At 42.3% G+C, this 21,626-nt stretch overlaps 1 protein-coding gene across 3 annotated transcripts in view; it reads right to left on the minus strand.

The window, feature by feature from the left end:
• VPS8 (VPS8 subunit of CORVET complex) overlaps window positions 1-21,626 on the minus strand; it is a 350,033-nt gene that overhangs the window by 277,019 nt on the left and 51,388 nt on the right. For all 3 annotated transcript variants that reach the window (XM_077448451.1, XM_077448450.1, XM_077448449.1), the window contains exons 13-17: window positions 12,984-13,091; window positions 12,201-12,281; window positions 5,936-6,106; window positions 821-895; window positions 442-477 (exon numbers count right to left, since the gene is read on the minus strand). In XM_077448451.1, the coding sequence (XP_077304577.1) occupies window positions 442-477; window positions 821-895; window positions 5,936-6,106; window positions 12,201-12,281; window positions 12,984-13,091 (471 nt within the window). The remainder of the gene's footprint in view (window positions 1-441; window positions 478-820; window positions 896-5,935; window positions 6,107-12,200; window positions 12,282-12,983; window positions 13,092-21,626) is intronic.

Here is a 21,626-nt window from a genome sequence, read left to right on the forward strand (position 1 = left end):
ATAAATTTATCTTACTAAGGGCTTTATAAAAAAAAAAAAAAAAAATGTTAAAACACCTTGAGTGGCATTAAAAGACTAGTGAAGGCTAAAATCTGGGCAAGGTCTGCTATAAAAGTGTTGCTTTCAGATGTGCACTTTTGCAAAGTCAATATAATTCAGAACACTCAGATGCGTATTTTTACTGCAAAGAATTAGAAAATTTGCATGCTGTTCACAAAGCACAGAAATTGCCTGTTTTTCAACTTGTATAGTTTAAATAATGTGTGCCTACAGGAGTTTTAAAAAGACAATACAGATTTTAGGTAAATATTACATAAATAGTTAGTTTCACATTGAAGCTTTACATTTGTATCTGTTCATATACTGCAAAGATAAAGGAATACTGAGAAACCTGATATTGTTTTGCAAACAGGAAACATGTGTGATGCCAGCATTCCTTACCTCTCGCCAGTTCCTGAGCATCATTGCATGGACTGACTGTGGAAGATTGAAAGAGACACAATCAGAGAGAGCGGGGTGAAAATAGGAAGTCAGAGATCTACTCAGAATACAAGTGATATGAAAAAAAAAGAAAAAAAAAATGAGTGAGTGAGAAGGCGGAAGTGTCACGTCTTAAACAGCAAGGCAAGCACAAAGAGCAAACATAGCTTAACCCACTGACTGTGCTACTAAGTACACACAGTGTCATCACCATATATAAAAAGACTGAATAATCCACAAAAAAAAGAAGGGGAGCAAAAAAGAGTGCAAGTCAGGCAGAGGGCTAATTGCACTTTCATCTCATGTCTTGCATTTTTATAAAAAGAACCCAATACAGTACCTTAGTTCCAAGGTAGAATATCTGTCCTCCATAACTGCTGATTGACTGATAGCAAGCTTTTTCTCCTACTAGAGCCTGCAAATGCAAAACATTCAACAAGAAAATTGTTATAGTTGCAAATAATTAGTCAAGATGAAAAACACAAAAATGTGTCCATCAAATTCAACCAAAAGACAAATAAATAAATTAAAGCGGTTGTATAGTCAGTCACTTTGGGGACTTTTACCTACAGGAAAGCCTATAATAAGGCTTACCTGTAGGTAAAAAAAAAATCTTCCCCTCGCAATGCGCCGCTGACTGCCGTGGACTGCGCAATGCGCCGCTGACTGCATGGAGATGCCGGACCCTGCCGGGAAGAAATCTCCCGCGTACATGCGCGAGAGTGACGATATCGCGGCTCCAGCCACTCACAGCGCGATACCCGGAAGAAACGCCAAGGGAACATGTCAGCTCCCTCAGCGTGGATCGGGACAGATGTCAGGGCCTCGTTCTATGGTAAGTATTTCATAATGAGCTAGTATGCGGTGCATACTAGCTCCTTATGCCTTTTCCTTTGCAGGTGGGCAAAAAAAACAAAAACACAATAGCGGGTTTACAACCGCTTTAACAACCTGCATCCTGAGAATCCCAAACCCGCAGTTTCAAAGATTTTTGCCCTTCTCTGGATAACGCATGGTCTATCTTGCTACAACAGGGAAAACATTACTTCCTAATCCCTACTCTGAATCAACATTCTACAGCGTTATTCGTTTTTTTTATATTAGCTTGTTACAGAGGGTACAGAAAATAATCAACCCCTTTAACCAATTCAGTCTCGGAAGGATTTACCCCCTTCCTGACCAGAACACTTTTTGCGATTGGGCAACGCGTCGCTTTAACTAACAATTGTGCAGTCGTGCGACGTGGCTCCCCAAAAAAAAAATTGGCATCCTTTTTTACCCACAAATAGAGCGTTCTTTTAGTGGTTTTTGATCACCTCTGCGGTTTTTATTCGTTGCGCTATAAACAAAAAAATCGACAATTTTGAAAAAAAAAAACGCATTATTTTTTACTTTTTGCTATAATGAATATCTCCCAAAAATATATAAAAAAAAAACATTTTTTTTCCTCGGTTTAGGCCGATACATATTCTTTTACATATTTTTGGTAAAAAAGTAAATAAATAAATAATTGCAATAAGCGTTAATTGATAGGTTTGCACAAAAGTTATAGCGTCTACAAAATAGGGGATAGTTTTATAGCATTTTTATGAATAATTTTTTTTTTTTACTAGTAATGGTGGCGATCAGCGATTTTTATCGTGACTGCGACATTATGGCGGACACATCGGACGGGTACATTACTTTGCCCAGCCATGCCATTCTGCTGACGTATATATGCCGACAACAGTCGCAAGTCTGCAGCCTGAAATTAAGACAGCTGTAATTACTCAGTCCAACTTATAACATCCACGTGAAAAATATAACACCAACATATCTGAGAAATAAAAAAAATTCAAAAGCAGAATCACTAAGTTGGAAAAAGGATCACCCCCCTGTGCGAGTATTTTGTTGAGCCACCTTTTGCTTTAATTACAGCCTTTAGTCTGCCTGGGATATGTCTACTAACTTTGAACAACTAGACCTTGCAATATTTGCCCGCTTTTTTTTTTGCAGAACTCCTCAAGTTCAGTTAAATTTGATGGTGACCATTTGTAGACTGCAGTCTTCAAGTCATTCCACAGATTTTCAATGGGGTTTAAGTCTGGGCTTGGATTAAGCCATGCAAGGACATTCCCCCTTTTTTTCCTTCAACCATTGTATGGTCATTTTTGCTGTGTGTTTTGGGTCACCGTCATGTTGGAAGGTAAACCTTCTTCCCATTGTCAACTTTCTGGCAGCAGGCAGCAGATTTTCCTCAAGAATTTGACGGTATTTTGCCCCATTCATTTTTGTTGTATCCATCTCCTGACTTGTGCCTGTACACAACTTTATCCCGGAGATCTTGTGAAAGTGCCTCACCACCCATAGTTCATTGTTTACTTCAGTTGCACTACCAGGGACAGAAATGCTCCAGGAAAGCTTTTCATGCTGAGCAAAATGACCATAGCTGATCACAGTTGAAAGTCAAATGACTTTGCAATTGAAAAGCTACACCTGATTGAGTTTACAAGTCATTTTTAAGAGGGGTGTTTTTTTTCTCCAACTCAGTGATTCTGTGTTTGAATTTTGTTTACATTTTTCCTGACATGTTGGTGTTATACATTTCACTTGACTGTTATAAGTTCCAACAAAAGCAACAAAAAATGTCTACAAAACAACAAAATGTGATTATTTTAAAGGGGGTGATTCTTTTCTATATACACTGTATAATTGTGCACTTAGAAACACATCCAGGCTTTCTGAACAAGAGTTGGCAAGAACTTGCATCTATAGAGGCTTATTTCGCATTTTTACAATTCTTACAGTAAAGATGCCTTTAAATATTTAGGAGGTTAAAACTCCTTCCTTGCAAGAACAACAACAAAATGGTACATATCGCACACAAATGGATAGAAGAGTAAATTCCTGTAAGCTAGATTACAAGTTTTCCAGGTAAACTTTCCATTTTGCTGTAAAATATCCAGGTTTTTATCTGACCACGACCCTTTCTCACACTTTCAAGGAAAATTGCATCCCTTACTGATGCCCATCCTCAGAGACCTACAACAAAAATGGTAGCACCCTTCAAATTCCTGGTTTGGAAAGAATTATATTCTCAAAATAAACAAACAGACTACCCAGTTTGTTATATTTACTGCAAACTCTCCTGATCCCTATCCCCCAATCCTTCTCTGTTCGTTTAAGAGACTTCTCTAAACTTCTGTATGCAGACTGTGCCCCCAGGATATGTAGGGAAACTTAGCTATTCCAAAATATGTGGTGGCATGGGTTTCCCTGAACCACTTTGCTAACATCAAGCGATTCATTTAGTCAGAATCCTGGACTGGTATAAACACAGCAAGTCCACATGCTGGCTGACTCTGGAGCAAGCAATGTCGCCTTTCCCACTCCCAAGCCTGCCCTGGTTACCTGGTCCCCCTTTCTGTCTCTGAGAGGTCATCCACTAATTGGCAACACTTGGATGGTTGTAGGTCATTTGAAACCGGCAATGTAGATCCATCGTCAATCATGTCGCCTGCCGGACCTCGAAAAAATAAAATAAATAAATAACCCAAAGGCTCGTCAAAGGCTAACTGCTTTCTTTTTTCAGGTCCAGCGGGCGGCATGATTGACGATGGATCTACATTGGGGTATATTATTTTTGAATTTTTAATAGAGGAATTGTCAAAAACAGTGTTTGTGTTTATTTCTCTATGCAACACTTTTTTTTGGTGATTAAGTAGGCCCCCTTGTTAAAGATTCCAGATCTTCCAGATTCTGATAAGCCCTTCGCACGCAGACCCCCACAATCACAGCCCATAGTTTTGGAAGAGGCCCTTGTCCCCATCAATATGGGGACAAGGTGCTTTGGGGGGGGGGGGGCACACCATTTTATTTTGGATTTTGGTATGGGGTTCCCCTCCAAATCCATAGCAGACTCCCCTGTCACCTTTGTTCTCCTGGTGTCAGGAAAACCTGTCAGGAGCGACTCATGCAGATAGCAGATGAATGAGGCAGCAGACAGAAATAACACTTATTACTCTGGATTGAGACAAGTACACACTGTGGAGAATTAGGCTTTGTTTATATTTCATGTCAGGGATTTACAACCACTTTAACAAATATATCACATATAAGCTACGGTTTTAGAAATATAAAAACGTAAAAAATTAAAAATAGGCAAATATTTGGAGGAATAGTTATGTTAGAGAATTTCACTAATGAAATCCAAGCCTAATTTCTTGGCAGAGCTCTGGAAGAAATGATTGAGGTAATAGATCTAACTTGGTTATGGGGGAGAGGAGAAGTTAGTCACTTAGTTCCAGTACTGAGTTTCCCATTTGGTTAAATGATTAACTGATGTCTGTGTTCATCTACTCATAAAAATAGAAGATAACAAAGAAAAACCTATATAAACAGTTTTGTACAATGCCCGTTTGTCAATTGTTATACAAAGCCAAATAACATCATTACCATCTGTTCTTTCAACCAAGGCACACATTTAAGTGCAAATTCGTTATAAGATAAGCAAACTATGAACAGATTCTATCATCTGTGCTAAAAAACAAAACAAAACAAAAAAAAAAACAGTGAATGCAGCTTCTTTTCTTGTTTAAAAATGATGACAGCAGTTTCCTAATGTATACGGAACACTAAGGCAACCTATTCTGAATGATTTTTTGGACAGCCTGAAACCGGCATTTAAAAACTCCCATTTAGCCGCGTTTGCATGCCATATTTAGTCGCGTTTTGCTGCGTTTGCGTCTGGGAGCGTTTACTTACGATAACATCATAAGACCCTCCCAAAGCACAAAAAACTAAATTATTTAACTATTTTAGCCATTCTGTGAGACCCGAGTGAGTAACAGCAGCTGAAAGAGCAGCAGTGTACTTGTATCTACCTCAACTTCGGTGCTTTTACTATGGAGCCCATAATGAGCATATATGAGGAAATTAAAAAAGCCAGATATTAAATTTCATGCAACTATGTTTGATCAAGTCGGAAGTCAAGCTCAATGGTTGGGGTCATCTGGTTCAAATCTAACAACATATAGGTCAAATTCCAATTCTACTTTGTCTGACAGCAATGCTAGTGGTGTATTGGATTGGATCATGGGCTTATTAGGGGTATATAAATGGTCTATTAAACATTGCAAGCAATTACAAGTTTTAACATTTTTTTTTTTTTTTTTTTAGAGGTTTTTCATCATTTGCTATCATTTTTTAAGTTTTGTAATATAAAAAAAAAAATAGGGCACCTTTAAAAACGCTTCTAAACAAAAATGCAGCTAAACACAGGTACCGTTTTTAGACGCGTTTGGTGTCGGAAACGTTGGACATTGGATGAGTTCAGGGTCAGTTGAAAAAAAGCAGCCAACTGCCTCTGAATGTCCGTTTACCAGCAGCAGTGTTCATGAGGCCTAACAAACACTGGGGGCTTTCAACAGCACTAGAATACGCAGCATTAAGTCTACTGACTCTAGAAATTTCTTACCAAAGCCTGGCTGACATTACCCCCGGTGGCCAAAGATTTGAAGTGGCTGCTGTTGTACACAAGCTGGAAATCAGAAATCTCAAGAGTCTCCAGTTCCTCCTGTGTCTGCCTGTCAATCACATGGAGCTTCTCAGCACTATCCAGGAGAGCGACTGTGCGTGCATTAATCCACTGCAATACAGGAGAGTAGTTTTACACTTACAAAAAAATCCATCCAGACCTATAAATTATATAAATTTGTTAAACAGTAAAATATTCACATATGGAATAACCAAAAATACAGTATCTTCAGATGGCCTTAAAAAGTGTATGAAAAAAAAAAAAAAAAATAGGATTTGGGTATGGATCGTAAAATACGATACTTGGGAGTCCATTGAAGGACAGAGGAAGTCTTCACCTTCGGTTTATACTGCCACCTAAAGAAAGGATTAGACAGTGGCAAGAAAAGAATTGTAGGCCAGCCCAGGATAGCCCCTCCTACTACCAGCATGCTTCAGTTTTGTAGCAAATCAGTACAGAGAGCCTCTGATCAAAAACACACAGGGGGATGGGAGCTGTGTTTCTCAATGGACTCCAAAAAAATCATTTAGGCCCCTTTCACACTGGGGCGTTTTGCAGGCGCTACAGGGCTAAAAATGGCGCCTGCAAAGTGCCCTGAAACAGCCGCTGCTGTCTCTCCAATGTGAAAGCACACTAGAGCTGTGCGCTGGCAGGACGCCAAAAAAATTTCAATTGAAATCAATGGGGCAGCGCGGCTATACCACCGGCATAGTGCTGCTGCAGCTGGGCTTTGCGGGCGGTTTTAACCCTTTTTCGGACGCTAGTGGGGGTTAAAGCCCCCACGCTAGCTGTCGAATAGCACAGCTAAAATGACGGTAAAGCAGCGTTAAAAATAGCGCCGTTTTACCGCCGCCCCTGCCCTAGTGTGAAAGGGGTCTTAATGGTGAGAAAATTTTCTGCCTCATGCATTGAAGGATACAGGAAGTTTTAAGTCTTCACCTTAAGGACAAACAAAAGAAGTCCATCTGAGGAGAGTGCAACACAGGAAACAATCACTTAACAGGTCCAATGTAAAAAAAAGGAACAGTCTGCTACACAAGAACCACCTGAAGGAACATACAGTTGAAGAAGCTGCAACCTCTACCTGGCAGCAAAAATGGAAAACCAATGCCTGACACCAGGAGATTAGGCATAGCCAGGAAGTATGTCTTGACAGAGAAAGGAGAAAATAGATCATTAAGGCTATAAGCTTAAAAACTGGTCCACCTGAACCGTCCCAGAATGGTGGAACAAGAAACCGAATCACCCTACAAGGTCAATTTATGATGACCAAAAAGGAGTCAGTAGCTGAGATAGAGACTTGCAACATGAACTGTGGTCAAACTGGGTCCAGTTTTTCAAGAGGAATTCCTTTTCCCTGACAAGGGTTCAAAGTGTAAAAGGATGGGAATCTCAATATACCACTATAGCCATAACTTTATGAGCACCCACATAATATTGTTTAGGTCCCGTTTTGCCACCAAAACAGCCCTGGCCTAACCCACTAGACCTCTAAAGGTATTCTGTGGTATCTCTCGCCAAGCCATCAGTAGCCGATACAGTCCTTTATGTTGAGAAGTGGGGCCTCCATGGATCAGACTTGTTTTCCAGCACATCCCACAGATGCTTTATTGGATTAAGATTGGGAGAAATTGGAGGCCAAGTCAACACCTTGAATTGTTGTATTCCTCAAAACATGAATTAACCTTTTTGCAGTGTGCCAGGCATCAGCATCAGGGAATACAGTTTTCATGAAAGGATGTACTTGTTCAGCGAAAATGTTTAGGAAGGTCGTATTTGTCAAGTAACATCTACATGAATGGCAGGACCGAAGATTTTCCAACAGAACATTGTCCAAAGCATCACACTGCCTCCATCGGCTTGCCTTCTTCCCATACTGCTTCCTGGTGTCATCCCTTCCCCAGGTAAGCGCACACATGCACCAGGCCATCCACATGATGTATAAGAAAATGCGATTCATTAGACCAGGCCAACTTCTTGCATTACTCCGTGGTCCAGTTCGGAAGCTCACATGTCAATTGTAGGTGTTTTGGCTGTGGACACAGGTCAGCATGGGCACCCTAACTGGTCGGCGGCTGCTCAGCTCCATACACGACAAACTGTGATGCCCACCGACTTCCAGATGATACTGTAATGAGGTAATCAATGCCATTTACTTAACCTGTCTGTGGTCATAACGTTATGGCTGATCAGTGTATGTGTCCTAACTCAGTGGCCATCAACTCTGTCCTCAGGGCCCACTAACAGGACAGGTTTGCAAGATAACTGTAATACATCACAGGTGATATCAATTACTGCTCAGTGATTGCAGTATTCTAGTCTGCATATCCCCAAGGTAATACATAAAACCTGGCCTGTTAGTGGGCCCTAAGGACAGGGTTGATGACCACTGTCCTAACTGACCACATTAGCCAGATACTCCCAATGAAGAAAAAAAGAAATGGTAGATCTGGTGGATACCATGCACATGTTTTGTTTTGAACTTACACGCCCAAAAAGAGGCAGATGATCTCCTTGCGAAAGAGACCAGTGACCAGGTTGAAGTATAGCTCATGAAAACAGTGTGACATAGGAGCTGGGGCAATGACACCTCGGTCCAGGAGATCCCAAAAGGGCAGAGGTAGGTTTGCCAATCTGTGCGCTAATACAAAAGGGATGAAGGTGGGAAGCCGAAGAGGGAGCTGAAGGCAAAAGTTCAGTGTGTGTGTATATATTATATATATATATATATATATATTTATATATATTATAATATATATATATATATATATATATATATATATATATATATATATATATATATATATATATATATATATATATATATATATATCCTAATAATACCACTCTCTGCACCCAAGCGCCTGCAAGGCAAACTGTCCAGTAGTCCACAAAGATTAACAAACATTCTCCCACTTTGGGATGTGGAGCTGTACCTTCTTGCTGATGAAGGTTTTTCTGAGGGTTTAGCAGACTCTACCCCAGGCCCTGCAGGTGGCCAGAGAACCAAGTTTGGGTGGTCTAGACATACTCCAGGAGTAAAGAAATGCAGGCCTTTCCTTGGCTTGGAATTCTTGCACTGAAGCAGGTGAGTATTCTTACCACCCCTGACATCCTTCATAATAATATAAAGGGTTGATCAGAAGAGATGTTGTCTTTCCAAGACCATGAGGGTCAAGTACCGTACTTCTTTGATGCAGGGCCTGTATACCAAACACTAAGGAGGTATTAAACCCAAAAGCATACATTCATTATATTACAGCTTACCAATTATTAGATGTGGTGACTGCATACGTTTGCTTTTTTTTAAGATTCTTTTCCTTTATTTTCACCCCATAATCTAGTCAGTAAATCTGTTGTTTTTCATCAGAAAAAGATGCAGATGAAGCAGTTAGAGACACATCATTTACCACTGGCAGGTGCTTAAAATTATCAACTTTTATCCCAAAAGGAACAAAACCGCTGCTACAAGTGCTTATAAACTGTTAGCTGGAGTTTGGCTTCAGTTTGTTGCATTTAAATTTGCTAGTACACCTAACACTACCCTACCCTAGAATGCTGTTGCCCAAAGGTGTCTCTGTTGCTCCTCCATAAAGAGTGTGGGCACCTAAATAAAGGAAGTGTGTTTCTGACAAGATCACCATGTGAAAATAAAGGGGGAAAAAAGCCTAAAGAAAAAGAAAGCCAACAGAGCCACTGCATTTAATGATTGGCTAGGCTGCAATATTTTACATGTTTGGTTTTGGGTTAAATAGAGCTTTAATCAGAGTGCCATGGATTGAAAAATGTAAATCTAAGCCAGAATAATTTAAAACTAATTTCTAAAGAGGGATTCCAGCCACTCCTCAGCAGGAACTTTAATTGCAGGAATGCCCTGTATTACCTTAGTGGTTCCCCTACTAGCCACTAATGGATTTATGGGGGAGGGTCAGGTAGACCACCGCTTTGCAAAATCCTTTATAAGTAGTCTTGCACATGATACTCCTGTTTGAGCATCTACTTTTTTTGACTTTTTTTTGTATTTATTTGTGCGCATTTTCACGTATATATATATGTATTCTGCACAATATGTAAATGGGAGCATTCGCATATAGCGTGCATGAGACGTAACTTACTGACCAAAAAAAGCAGATATTTCTATTAAAAATGTTTTTTTCACTGAAGAATTCACAGCGTTTGTTTATACATCTGCGTGCATAGGCAAATTACAATTAAAGGCCTGTATTTTAACTTAGTAAAAAAAGAAAAACTGTACTGAGCTTTCCCAAGCTGCAGTGTACAAGAGGCCTTTAGGGAAAAAACCTAGCAAAATGTTGTTTGACTAAGGTTGGAGGACATGTTGGTTGTCTCCAATCCCTACAGAGAAAGGCCTTGAAAAGTGCAAAGGGTAGGTCTTTGCAGCCTCAATGGCTCTGAAAGACTCAAGGCTAGAGATAGTAGGCGGATCCTTCAGTTTTAGAGAAACACAACACAAAGAGTGAAAATGCCCTCTCTGTTTTTTGGAGTGATAGCAGAAGACTGACTCCTTAAAGCGGAACTGCAGTCTGCTCACATACTGTCATTTGTAATAAAAACATACTTGCCATTCTGAAGCTTCCCTCCAACCACTTTGCATATTATTTTATATATACTATGATTCTGTACTTGCCAAATATGCTGCATAAATCTCCCTAAACTGAGTCTGGCTGCAGCCATTTTAACTGTGAAGTGGCTGCCTGTTCACTTGCTGGAGTTACACAGAGGCACATCTCCAGCTCTGCAGCTCTCATTGACCCTCTTCCTGGCAAACTCTCACAAGAGTGAGAGAGCTGTGCATGATGTCATAAGCCAAGGCTTTTTACCAGACAAGAAACAGGAAGTGGGCTGTGTAAGGTATTTACTGGCAGAAAAAAAAATGTTTTAGTATCCAAAATTAAAACAACAAGGGCAGAAGATTTAATAAATGGAAAGACGAGAAAAAATGACTGAAGTTCCGTTTTAAGGATAAACTCATCAGGTAGTGATTGAAGTGACTCAGAATCAGATCTAGTCACTGCAACCGATGGCTCAGAAGAAGACTTGTCTGAAGTTTATCCACAGATACTGCATGGGCAGTATGGGCAGCACAGGAGCACACTTAATGCCTTCAAGGTTACAGCCAGAAAGGAAATGGGTGAACATGACCACAATGTTTTTCAATATGCTATTAGAGATTCTGGTTGCCAAGGCAGGGGCTCTATTCGGTAGAGCCCGGGAGCACCCAGATGATATTAAATTAGACTCAATGAACAGAGGATACCAGGATTCCAATGTAGGTGTCAGCAGGTGGAGAAGGCATGGAGCAAACATCCCCAGAACCGTTAGTAGAGTGTAAGCTGGGGTAACCTATTACAGTTGCACTGTCCCCTCTGTCTCTAGACATAGACCTGTTGCGACCGCATAGCAGTAAATCTAGGAGGCAAGGCCTTAGTTACTCACAAAACCCAAGCAGCTACTAGAAGATAAGGATTGGATGGCTGAAGATGACTAAGGTCTCTGTAGATAAGCAGAATAAATGAATCAAGGTTTGGAGTTCCTGCTCCCTGCTGTAGGGGAGGGGGAGAGAGCTCAGAGCATGCACGTGCTTCACTTCACCCAATGTATGATATCAGTGCTCAGTCCTTCAGTGTTAATCCTTTCTGCACCAAAAACTATCAAGAAAATTTGGAATTTAAAGGCGCCCAGTGACCTATATGAATGAGGTAGCTCCTGATGCTAGGCCTGACCAGCCTATTCACAGACCGCGTCTTCAGAGACAGGGCATGCACTGAGAAAATGCTAGCGACTATGGATCCGAAAAGTGCTTCAGGGCTAACTCGTTAGCACTTGCCAGGCTGATGACGGCCAACCTAGATAGCTGCAGTTGTGGAGAACGGCTCTAACAGTGATGTAGTGAAGAAGCCTCAACGATGAAAAAAACTCTTAGCATAATAATAGTTATAGGTTATGTGTTATTGGCAACTACAAAACCAAGTGTCTATCCTGCTAGGAAAAAAAAATGGGAGTTTTGTTAGTGGGAGGGGTTATCCTGGGCTAGGCAAAATATTTTTTGTTTGCAAATGTCCAGTCCTTCCGTAGGATGCATTATAACACAAAGGTGAGGACTTCCTGTGTCCCATAAAAGATGAGGAAAAAAATAAATAACCACTTTTAAAAATCCATACACGTATGACAATTTAGTACTTACTGTGAAGTTGATAAGATCATAGTGTAAATTAAGCTGTTTTTGCTTGTTTATGTGAATTGCTCCAGATTCATCTCTCTTCACCTGCAGATAGCATTTGTATTAGTGAGCCAGCCTTTACCTGAGAGTTTCACATGTTGTCCTAGGCTAGTTCTAAAGTGCATTATGACTAAATATATACAAACGCATTTTAGATTTAAGGTAGTTTTAAAAAAGAGAACTCCAGTGTGCAGCAATCTATATTTTTTTACTCACTTGCTTCACTGTTTACTGTGCAACATTCTGCAATTATTTTAACATTTATCTTCATCTTTTAAGAAAGAGGTAAGAACAGAGCATTGAACCTTTTACTGAAATAAACTTGTTCTGGACTTCAAGGATTGGACCACAGCATAATAATGTGGCAATTCTGTTTTACCTCTTTCCGCAGTATCAGCCTCAAATGGCCCTGAAAGATCTGCCAGTTCAGTGTCAAAATGCTGCACATTACCGTTTTCTCAACACCTGGTGGAAATACAAATTGCCTTGGAGATCCAGTGCCACCCATCCATTCTTCCTTTCCAGAAAATGTATTAGCAGTTATTTTGCAAACGATAACAGTTAATTGGAAAGGGCTTTGGCTAAAGACTATGCAGATAAAGCAGCTTGTAGTTGATATATTTTGAATAAAAATACATATACGGCTCTAAATAGAAAAAAAGGCCTATTTACAGCTAACAACAGTACATACTGCATGCAGTACATGAGGACATATGCACTAATCCTCCCTGTCTAGTATGCCCTTACCAAGAGAAAATGTACCACATCCCCTCTGCAGAATGCCAGCATGGGGTTCAAAGCTCCCTGCAGAATCACAAAATGCCATGCTAGAAGTGGGACACTGGAAGGATCCATCTATGAGAATGTAAGAAATATAGCCAATAAAAAGATTGACAAACAGATTTTATCAGAAAAAACTAATTCATATTAAAAATATTTGATTACAGCAAATAATACAAATTTCAGTTGAAGAAATGGCTAACATCTCTGCAACATACAAAAGAAAAAATACCGTAAATACATATAGCATTACATATTGTCACAAAGTAGTAGTTTGATAAGAAAATGATGTGCATGTGATGATTTTAGAGACTGTGATAAAAGTAAAGAAGAATTTTAAGTGTTTGTATGCCACCCTGAAAGCATGTCCTAGCATTATTTTTTCTTTTGTGCCATTACAGTTGCCAAAAAGATGCCAGAACCACATCTCCCAATAACTCTTTTGCTGGACACAGTGTGTGGGCAGGCTCTTGGGAGTAAAAACGTCAGAACTGTTTTTTGATTAAGAAATCAATTCATGCAAGTGGAGTGGCACAGGGGTTATACATGGAGAAATGTGACTGTATTGCAGAAATATAAGGAATATACAGTATATATTTATTTTACCCTCACATACAGTATGCTTTAAATCAAGAAAACCATGAAGGTAAACGAAAAGGCCAGAGCCAATTTCTCCTTGGTGAGGCAAAATAAAACATTGTCGTTTCAGACTAAATATACAAATCTTTCATTACTTGTATTTGCAAGGGATATTTAAAACATTTCCGCACTTTTATATTTTCCTTGGAAATGGTGAGTGGGAAGAGTAGTAATTGGTCGTGTCTGAGAGTGTTATGTGACTAGTCTGTCTGGCATATTGGCCGACCTTGCAGTTTAGCATAAGAGTTGTCACGCTGTGGTGAAGATGGCTGCGAAACATATAAAATTACACCCAAGCATTTGGTCGTATGCTTTTTGTGGGCAGAAGGTGTGTGGGGAGCACAAATTCATCTCCGCATGTATGCTCAGTATGGGGATAGAGTTCTCTCTCTTAGCCCTTGTACACACGGTCAGACATTCCGACACCAAAATCCATCGGATTTTGTCCGACGGATTTTGTCCGAAACTGGTGTTGCATACACACGGTCGGGCAAAGTTGTCAGAAAATCGGATCGTACATAACGTGATGACGTTATTTCATTACGACGGGACTACGTTCAGGCTAGTAGCCAATAGCTTTGGTCTAGGAATTTGATCTGAGCATGCGTGGCACTTTGTCTGATCGGAATTCTCTACAACTGATCGGACAAAGTCCGATCGGATCATGTTGTCGGAATATTTTATAGCCCAGCTCTAAAAGTTTGTCGGTCAGATATTCCGACTGAAACAGTCCGATGGAGCCCACACACGGTCGGATTATCTGACAACACGGTCCGATCGGACATTTTCCGTCGGAATGTACGACCATGTGTACAAGGGCTAAGTGTTATTTATGAGCTAGAGATTATGGAACACCCAGCTTATAGTTCAGATTTGGCACCATCTGATTTCCAAATTTTTGAGTCACTCAAAGAAGCTTTAAGGGGAAGAAGAGTTTCATGTGATGATGTGAAAGCAGCGGTGCATCAATGGCTACATGCTCAACCAAAAAATAGGATTTTTATAACAGCTTACCTGTAAAATCCTTTTCTGTTGTGGTACATCATGGGGCACAGAGACTCCATAATTACTGATGGGTTATAGGGTATCACTAGGTGATTGGACACTGGCACACCCTAGACAGGAAGTTCAATACCCCATATAACCCCTCCCGCTACTGGAGGTACCTCAGTTTTGTAGCAAAGCAATAGAAGTGTATTAGAAGAGGGGAGCGACCTCTGTGTCCCGTGATGCACCTCAAAAGAAAAGGATTTTACAGGTAAGCTGTGATAAAAATCCTATTTTCTTTCTCGTACATCACGGGACATAGAGACTCAGTAATTACTGATGGGATGTCCCAGAGCAATGCTATCTGAGGGGAGGGAAACCACACAACATAGGGTGTAATCAGACCTGAGGACCCTGTACCGCTGCCTGCAGCACACTATGCCCAAAGGCGATATCCTCATGCCTTCTCACATACACCTGATAAAATTTGGTGAATGTATGAACTGATGACCAGGTTGCGGCCTTTCAGATTTGAGCCATGGAGGCCTGGTGATGCACTGCCCATGAAGCAATAATAGCCCTAGTGGAGTGCGCCTTGATTTGAAAAGGCGGAATCTTTTGCTTCAAACCATAAGCTTGGACAATTACTTGTTCAAATCCATTTACCAATGGTAGATTTCGATGATGCCTATCCTCTCGTAGGACCCTCTGGCAATACGAACAAAACATCCGTTTTGCGAACCTGAGCAGTTGCTTCCAGATAGGCTTTGACTGCTCTCACTACAACCAAAAATGTAGTGACTTCTCTTCCATAGAGCAGGGATTTGGAAAAAAGGAAGGCAGAATAATATCTTGGTTTAGATGAAAACCTGAGACCACCTTTGGTAGAAAACTAGGATGAGCGCATAACACCACTCTATCCTTGTGCATTATCAGATACGGCTCTTTACAAGAGAGGGCCGCTAATTCTGATACTCTTCTGGCAGAAGAAATGGCCACCAAAAAAATGTATTTCCTTGTCAACAGAACTAAGGGAATTTGATGTATCGGTTCAAAAGGCTGCTTCTGTAAAGCTGACAGAACCAAATTCAGATCCCAGGGGTTCAGAGGCGCCTTAACTGGAGGATTAAGGCGCGTTACCCCTTGTATAAAGCTTCAGACCAAAGAATGCAAAGCAAGTGGACGTTGAAACAGAACCGATAGGGCCGAGCCTTGGCCCTTGATGGTACTCAATGCCAGTTTCATCTGTAACCCATTTTGCAGAAATTCGAGGATTCTGCTTACGACATATTTTCTGGGGTGCCAACCCCTGGATTCACACCAGGAGACATATGCTTTCCAGACTCTGTGATAAATCATTCTGGAAGCTGGCTTTCTTGCATTAATCAAGGTAGAGATCACAGGGCTCGAAAGTCCACGATTCTTCAGAATGTGGGTTTCAATAGCCAAACTGTTAAATTTAGCGTTTGTAAGGTAGGATGGAATACTGGTCCCTGGGATAGTAGGTCTGGATGGGACGGTAGGGTCCAAGTAGAGCCTACCGCCATCTTCACTATTTCTGCATACCAAGCTCTTCTGGGCCATGCTGGGGCCACCAGAAGCACACACTTCTTTTCTTGCCTGATCCTGCAAAGAAGTCGTGGCAGTAGCAGAATAGGAGGGAATGCATAAATCAGAGAGAACTGATGCCATGGAGTTACCAACACATCTGTCCCGCATGCAAGAGGATCCCTTAGTCTTGACACAAAGTTGTCGATCTTGTTGTTGAACCTGGACGCAAAGAGTTCTACATCTGGAACCCCCCATCTCTGGAATATGGCCAAAGAAGACATCGGGGTGAAGAGACCATTCCTCCGGGACTAACTTCTGGTGGCTCAAGTAGTCCGCTTGACAATTCTCTACCCCCGGAATGAAGACTGACGATATGCATGGCACATGTCTTTCTGCCCAGATTAAGATCTGGTTTACTTCTCCCTGAGCTGCACGACTCTTGGTGCCTCCTTGGTGATTGATATAAGCCACTGCTGTGGCATTGTCGGATTGGATCCTGACAGGGCAACCCTGCAACCTGAGTGTCCAGGCTTTTAGGGCTAGATACGCTGCACGGATCTCCAGAATGTTGATGGGTAAGGCCCTCTCGGTCTTGGACCATCTCCCTTGGACAGTCGACTGTTCCAGGACTGCCCCCCAACCCAAAAGACTGGCATCTGTTGTTACCACTGTCCAGGTAACTGGTAAAAAGGATTTTCCTTTCCGCAGATTTTCGGGTATCAACCACCAGCTGAAGCTCTGACGCGTTGTAGGAGACAGATGCATCGGAAAATCTAATGCCTGAACCTTCTTGTTCCAGGCTGACAGGATACTGTTTTGCAGCAGCCTCGAATAAAACTGAGCATAGGGAACTGCTTCGAATTAAGCCACCATCTTCCCCAACAACCTCATACAAAGACGAATAGAAGGACCCTTCTTTGCCCTGACTACCTGAATCAGTTCTTTTATAGCACTGATATTTGCTTGGGGTAGGAACACCCTCTGCTGCGCTGTATCTATGACCAGACCCAAATACCCTAGTCTTCTTACTGGTTTTAAAGAAGCCTTCTCTAAGTTGAGGACCCAACCTAGGTATTCCAGGTAGTTGATTGTGGTGACCAAATTTTGGTCCAGGCGGGCTACCGACCGGTCTATCAAGACCAAGTCGTCTACGTATGCTATTATTGTTATACCTTGGGCCCTTAATCTGGCCAGAGGAGGGGCCAAGATCTTTGTAAACACCCGAGGTGCAGTAGCTAGCCCGGAAGGCAGAGCTACAAACTGAAAGTGGCGTTTTTCTACTTTGAATCGATGCGATCGGTTCGATTCTATGTGAAAGGACCTTATCTTTAGAAATCGGTTTAGATCTTTGAGATCTAGAATGGGTCGGACATCTCCGTTTGGCTTTGGCACCGTGAAAAGGTTTAAATAAAACCCCATTCCCTGCTCTTGCATGGGAATTACCATGATAACTTTTTGCGACAATAGTCGCTCCAACGCTAGAAGGAGAGACTTCTTTTTCTCTGGGTCTCTGGGTACATTTGATCTGAGGAAACGAGGAGAAGGGAATTCTCTGAATTCTAGTTTGTAACCTAGAGTTATTGTGGAGACCACCCATTTGTCCTGAAATTCCTCCTGCCAGAGCCCTGAGAACTTTAGTAGTCTTCCCCCCACTCGAGTGAGCGGGGGTGCCCCTTCATAAGGAGGTCTTAGCGTTTTGTCTTTTTGTCTTGAAGACCTTCTCCCCCAGAACTTCTGTTGTCCCTGGGGTTGACTCTGAGTTTTAACCTTTGAGCCTGACGGAGGAGGCCGTCATGACTGCCTGGTGGCTGATGACCCTGGCACTGGAGAAAGAGCCAGTTTAAAGGAGGGTCGTTTACTTTTCTTGTCTGGTAAAAGGGTGCTTTTCCCACTAGAGATTCTTTGGATATAATTGTCCAAATCCTCTCCAGTTTTGCACCACGAAAGGGAAATCCCGCCACGAGTTTCTTACATGGTGATTCGGCTGACCAATTTTTCAGCCATAGAAATCTACGCATGTGTACCAACCCAAGCGTAAGATGAGAGGTCTGAAGGATAGAATCTCTGATAGCATCAACAGCAAAAAACAAAGCCGCTGGTAGGTTGGCTAAACCCCGGGCTTGCTGTTCAGGTAAAGCTTTAAGCACCTGTTTAATATGGTCTGTCAAATATTGACAGACTCCAATTGCTGCCACTGCAGGCTGAGCTACTGAACCTGCCAAGGAGAAAACGTTTTTCAATAGGAATTCCATTTTTTTATCAGTTGGATCCCTAAGCATCTCAGCGTTGTCAACAGGACAAGTCAGGCTTTTGTTTACAGAGGAAATGGCGGCGTCAACTGCCGGTATACCCCACATCTTAGTAATTTTTCCTCCGTAGGATAAAGTGTAGAAAACATTTTAGGAGGGAAAAAAATGTTTATCTGGGTGATCCCACTCAGAATAGATAAGCTTTTCCAGTAAACCATGAACAGGAAAGGCATCTGCAGTTTGAGGAGGCTTCAGTGAACCCAGAGAAGTGGGTTCTTTAACTGACTCAGGTATGGGTAACTTAAATGTGGAGCGGACCAATCCAGCAAGACTTTGCACCAACATCTTCTCATCCGGAGAAGCTGAAGAGGGCCCTTCTCCACTAGATTCCTCAGAAGTGGAATCATCAGTCTCCTCCCGATCCTCTGAGGAGGATTCCTCTCCTTTATCCCAGAGTTCCTCACTCTGAGGGTCGTGGGTGACAGAGAGGGACCTAGTGCGTTTTTTCTACTGAGTGAAGACGCGATTAAGGCCACTAATCTTTCCTCTAAACCGTTTATGGTTGAGGAAAAAACCTCCTGTGTAATGTATACAGGGGCTGAAGTGCCAGAAGCAGCTGCAGCCCCTGACCCCGATGGCTCTCCCTGGCCAGCCTACCCGGGTCCTGCAGGGGGGGCAGGTGCTGCAGAGGGGGGTCCTCAGAGCCTGAAGGGGACCCCTTTGAGCCCCTATTCTTCGGAGTACTTATACCTCTTCTACCCATAGTGCAAAGCAACAAAAGGTAGAGGTACCACAAAAAAATGCACTGACTGCTGAGCACTGTAGTTCAGCAACTGCCGCTGCTACTAAGACTCAGTCTGGTGCCTGGGAATGCCTGTGTCTTCCACACTCACATGCGCCTGGCAACTCTGTGTCTCTCCATAGGCTGTGTGCACCTCAAGAAGAGTGCACTTTAAAACCTGTGTAGCCTAGTGCTCCGCCACCTCCCTCCTCCGACTACTTCCGCCCCCCCCCCTGCTCATTTTTTTAAAAACGAACATTTCCTGTGCAAGCAGAGGCTCTAACCCTGCTGACAAGCATGGAGAGGAGGCTGGGGCAGAGGAGAAGGAATGGCCGGTGTACGTGAAGCCACTGTAAGCGCGGCGGTGGATGGCGGCGGGTGGTGTAGTATGCTACTGCTCTCTGCCCAGGCCTGTCTCAGTCCCCCAGTCCGTGGAGGGAGAATCCTGGGAAAAAAAACCTTAACTTCATCCTTCCTGGAGCATGGCTGGAGGAGCATAGAGCGTGGACACCAAGCAGACAGAACAGACATGAAAGTTATGTGCTCTTGGCAGCCCCCAGTGGCGACTATAGGCATAGCATAAATTTACTTAAAAGGAGAAAACCTACTAGAATTAGAAAAATTCTTGAGGAGTTTCCCTTACCTTATCCAGCTGCAGGGTTTGAATAACAGACCCAATCTTCACCTCTCACGATGGGCTCCGTTAGGAAAAAAAACCTTCAGAGACTGGGGCCCCCTTGAATAGGGGGATCCGCAGTTCTGGGCCTGTAAAGCACCCTGTCAGGAATATGCCTGAAAAAAAAAAACAAATACTGGGTCCCAGGGTCCAGCTCTCTACAAAGAGAAGCGTTACAGGTAAAACCTTGTTTCTTCGGACACGAGGCCCGGTACCATCCAATTCAGCCTGGAAAAGACACTTTGAAAGGATCCGGTTGCATAGCTGGCCCCAGTAAGGAATATTCCAGCGGAGCTCAGCACAGCCAATCTTTACTTGTGACCAACACCTAAGACACTGGCGAAAAAAACGGAGGTACCTCCAGTAGGTGGAGGGGTTATATGGGGGATTGAACTTCCTGTCTAGGGTGTGCCAGTGTCCAATCACCTAGTGATACCCTATAACCCATCAGTAATTACTGAGTCTCTGTGTCCCGTGATGTACGAGAAAGAAACATTTTTTGCTGATGGCATTAAAAAAGTATGTACAACACTGGGAAAATGCATCGCAAAGGAAGGCGGCTATGTGGAAAAGGGCTATAATTTGTTTTTTAAATTCTTAATAGTTAAAAAAAAAAAAAAGTCGGCAAACTTTTTGAAGATCCCTCGTATTTTGTGCCGCATACATTTTAAAGGGTTATCACTAGTTAATTATATAATGACATACAATGATCGTAGGTTTATAGAAGCCATTGCCCAACCATACTGATTTTAAAGAGGAAGTAAACCCTGATGGGTTTACTTCCTCTTTTTTTCCCTGCAAAGGCAAAGCATAATGGACTACTATGCATCGCATAGTAGCTCATTATGTGTCACTTACCTGACACAGGAGCCAGCGAAGTCGCCGCTGTCCCCTGTAGTCCGCCGCATCCATCTTGCTGGTGGCGTCTCGCAGCTCCGCCGAATGACAGCGGCGAAGCCGCGATGACGTCACTCCCGCGCTTGCGCACGGGAGTCGCGTCTCGCAGCTCCGCCGCTGTCATTCGGCGAAGCCGCGATGACGTCACTCCCGCGCATGCGCACGGGAGTCGACAAATTAGGCAGCTCCATTCTTGGATTTGCCGCGTTTAGTGCGCCTGCGCGCCGCTGTAGACAGCGGTGCCCATTTTCGGCCAAATATCTCCTAAACCATATAGGTTTAGGAGATATTGCTTGGACCTACAGGTAAGCCTTAATCTAGGCTTACCTGTAGGTCAAAGTGGTTTGTAAGGGTTTACAACCACTTTAATGGCAATGTGTACTCTGTAAAGTGCTCCTAAATATGTTGCTGCTATGATTTGGTGACATTTATGCAGTTTACTTGTATCAAAGTGTAAATATAAACAAATGAGCACCAAATCATAGGGTGAAAAGTACAAGGTTTTAATAGTTCACAATTTGACAATGAAAAAACAGCCAACTTGTTTCGGAGGTGTTCTGAGAAAATGTCGAACCTGGCAGATATAGCAACCGCGCCACTTCCGTTTTCTTTAAACTATCAGGAATTGCAGATTTTTACGAATGTTTGGACACAACAACGGCAACTGAATAGAGTCCGGTGCACAATATTATAAGCAGAGATTCTTACTCCACTCTGAAACTAACCAAGGTGGCTACAACTTTGTCATCGTTTGCCATCGTGCTGTGAAAACAGAAAATCTTCCTGTACTGGACTGTATTCGGTAATCAGCTTTGTGTCCAAACACCAAA

Source organism: Lithobates pipiens, unplaced genomic scaffold (assembly GCF_037356315.1).
Source record: "Lithobates pipiens isolate NorthernLeopardFrog02 unplaced genomic scaffold, aLitPip1_a1.2 Scaffold_22, whole genome shotgun sequence".
NCBI classification, from domain to species: Eukaryota; Metazoa; Chordata; class Amphibia; order Anura; family Ranidae; genus Lithobates; species Lithobates pipiens.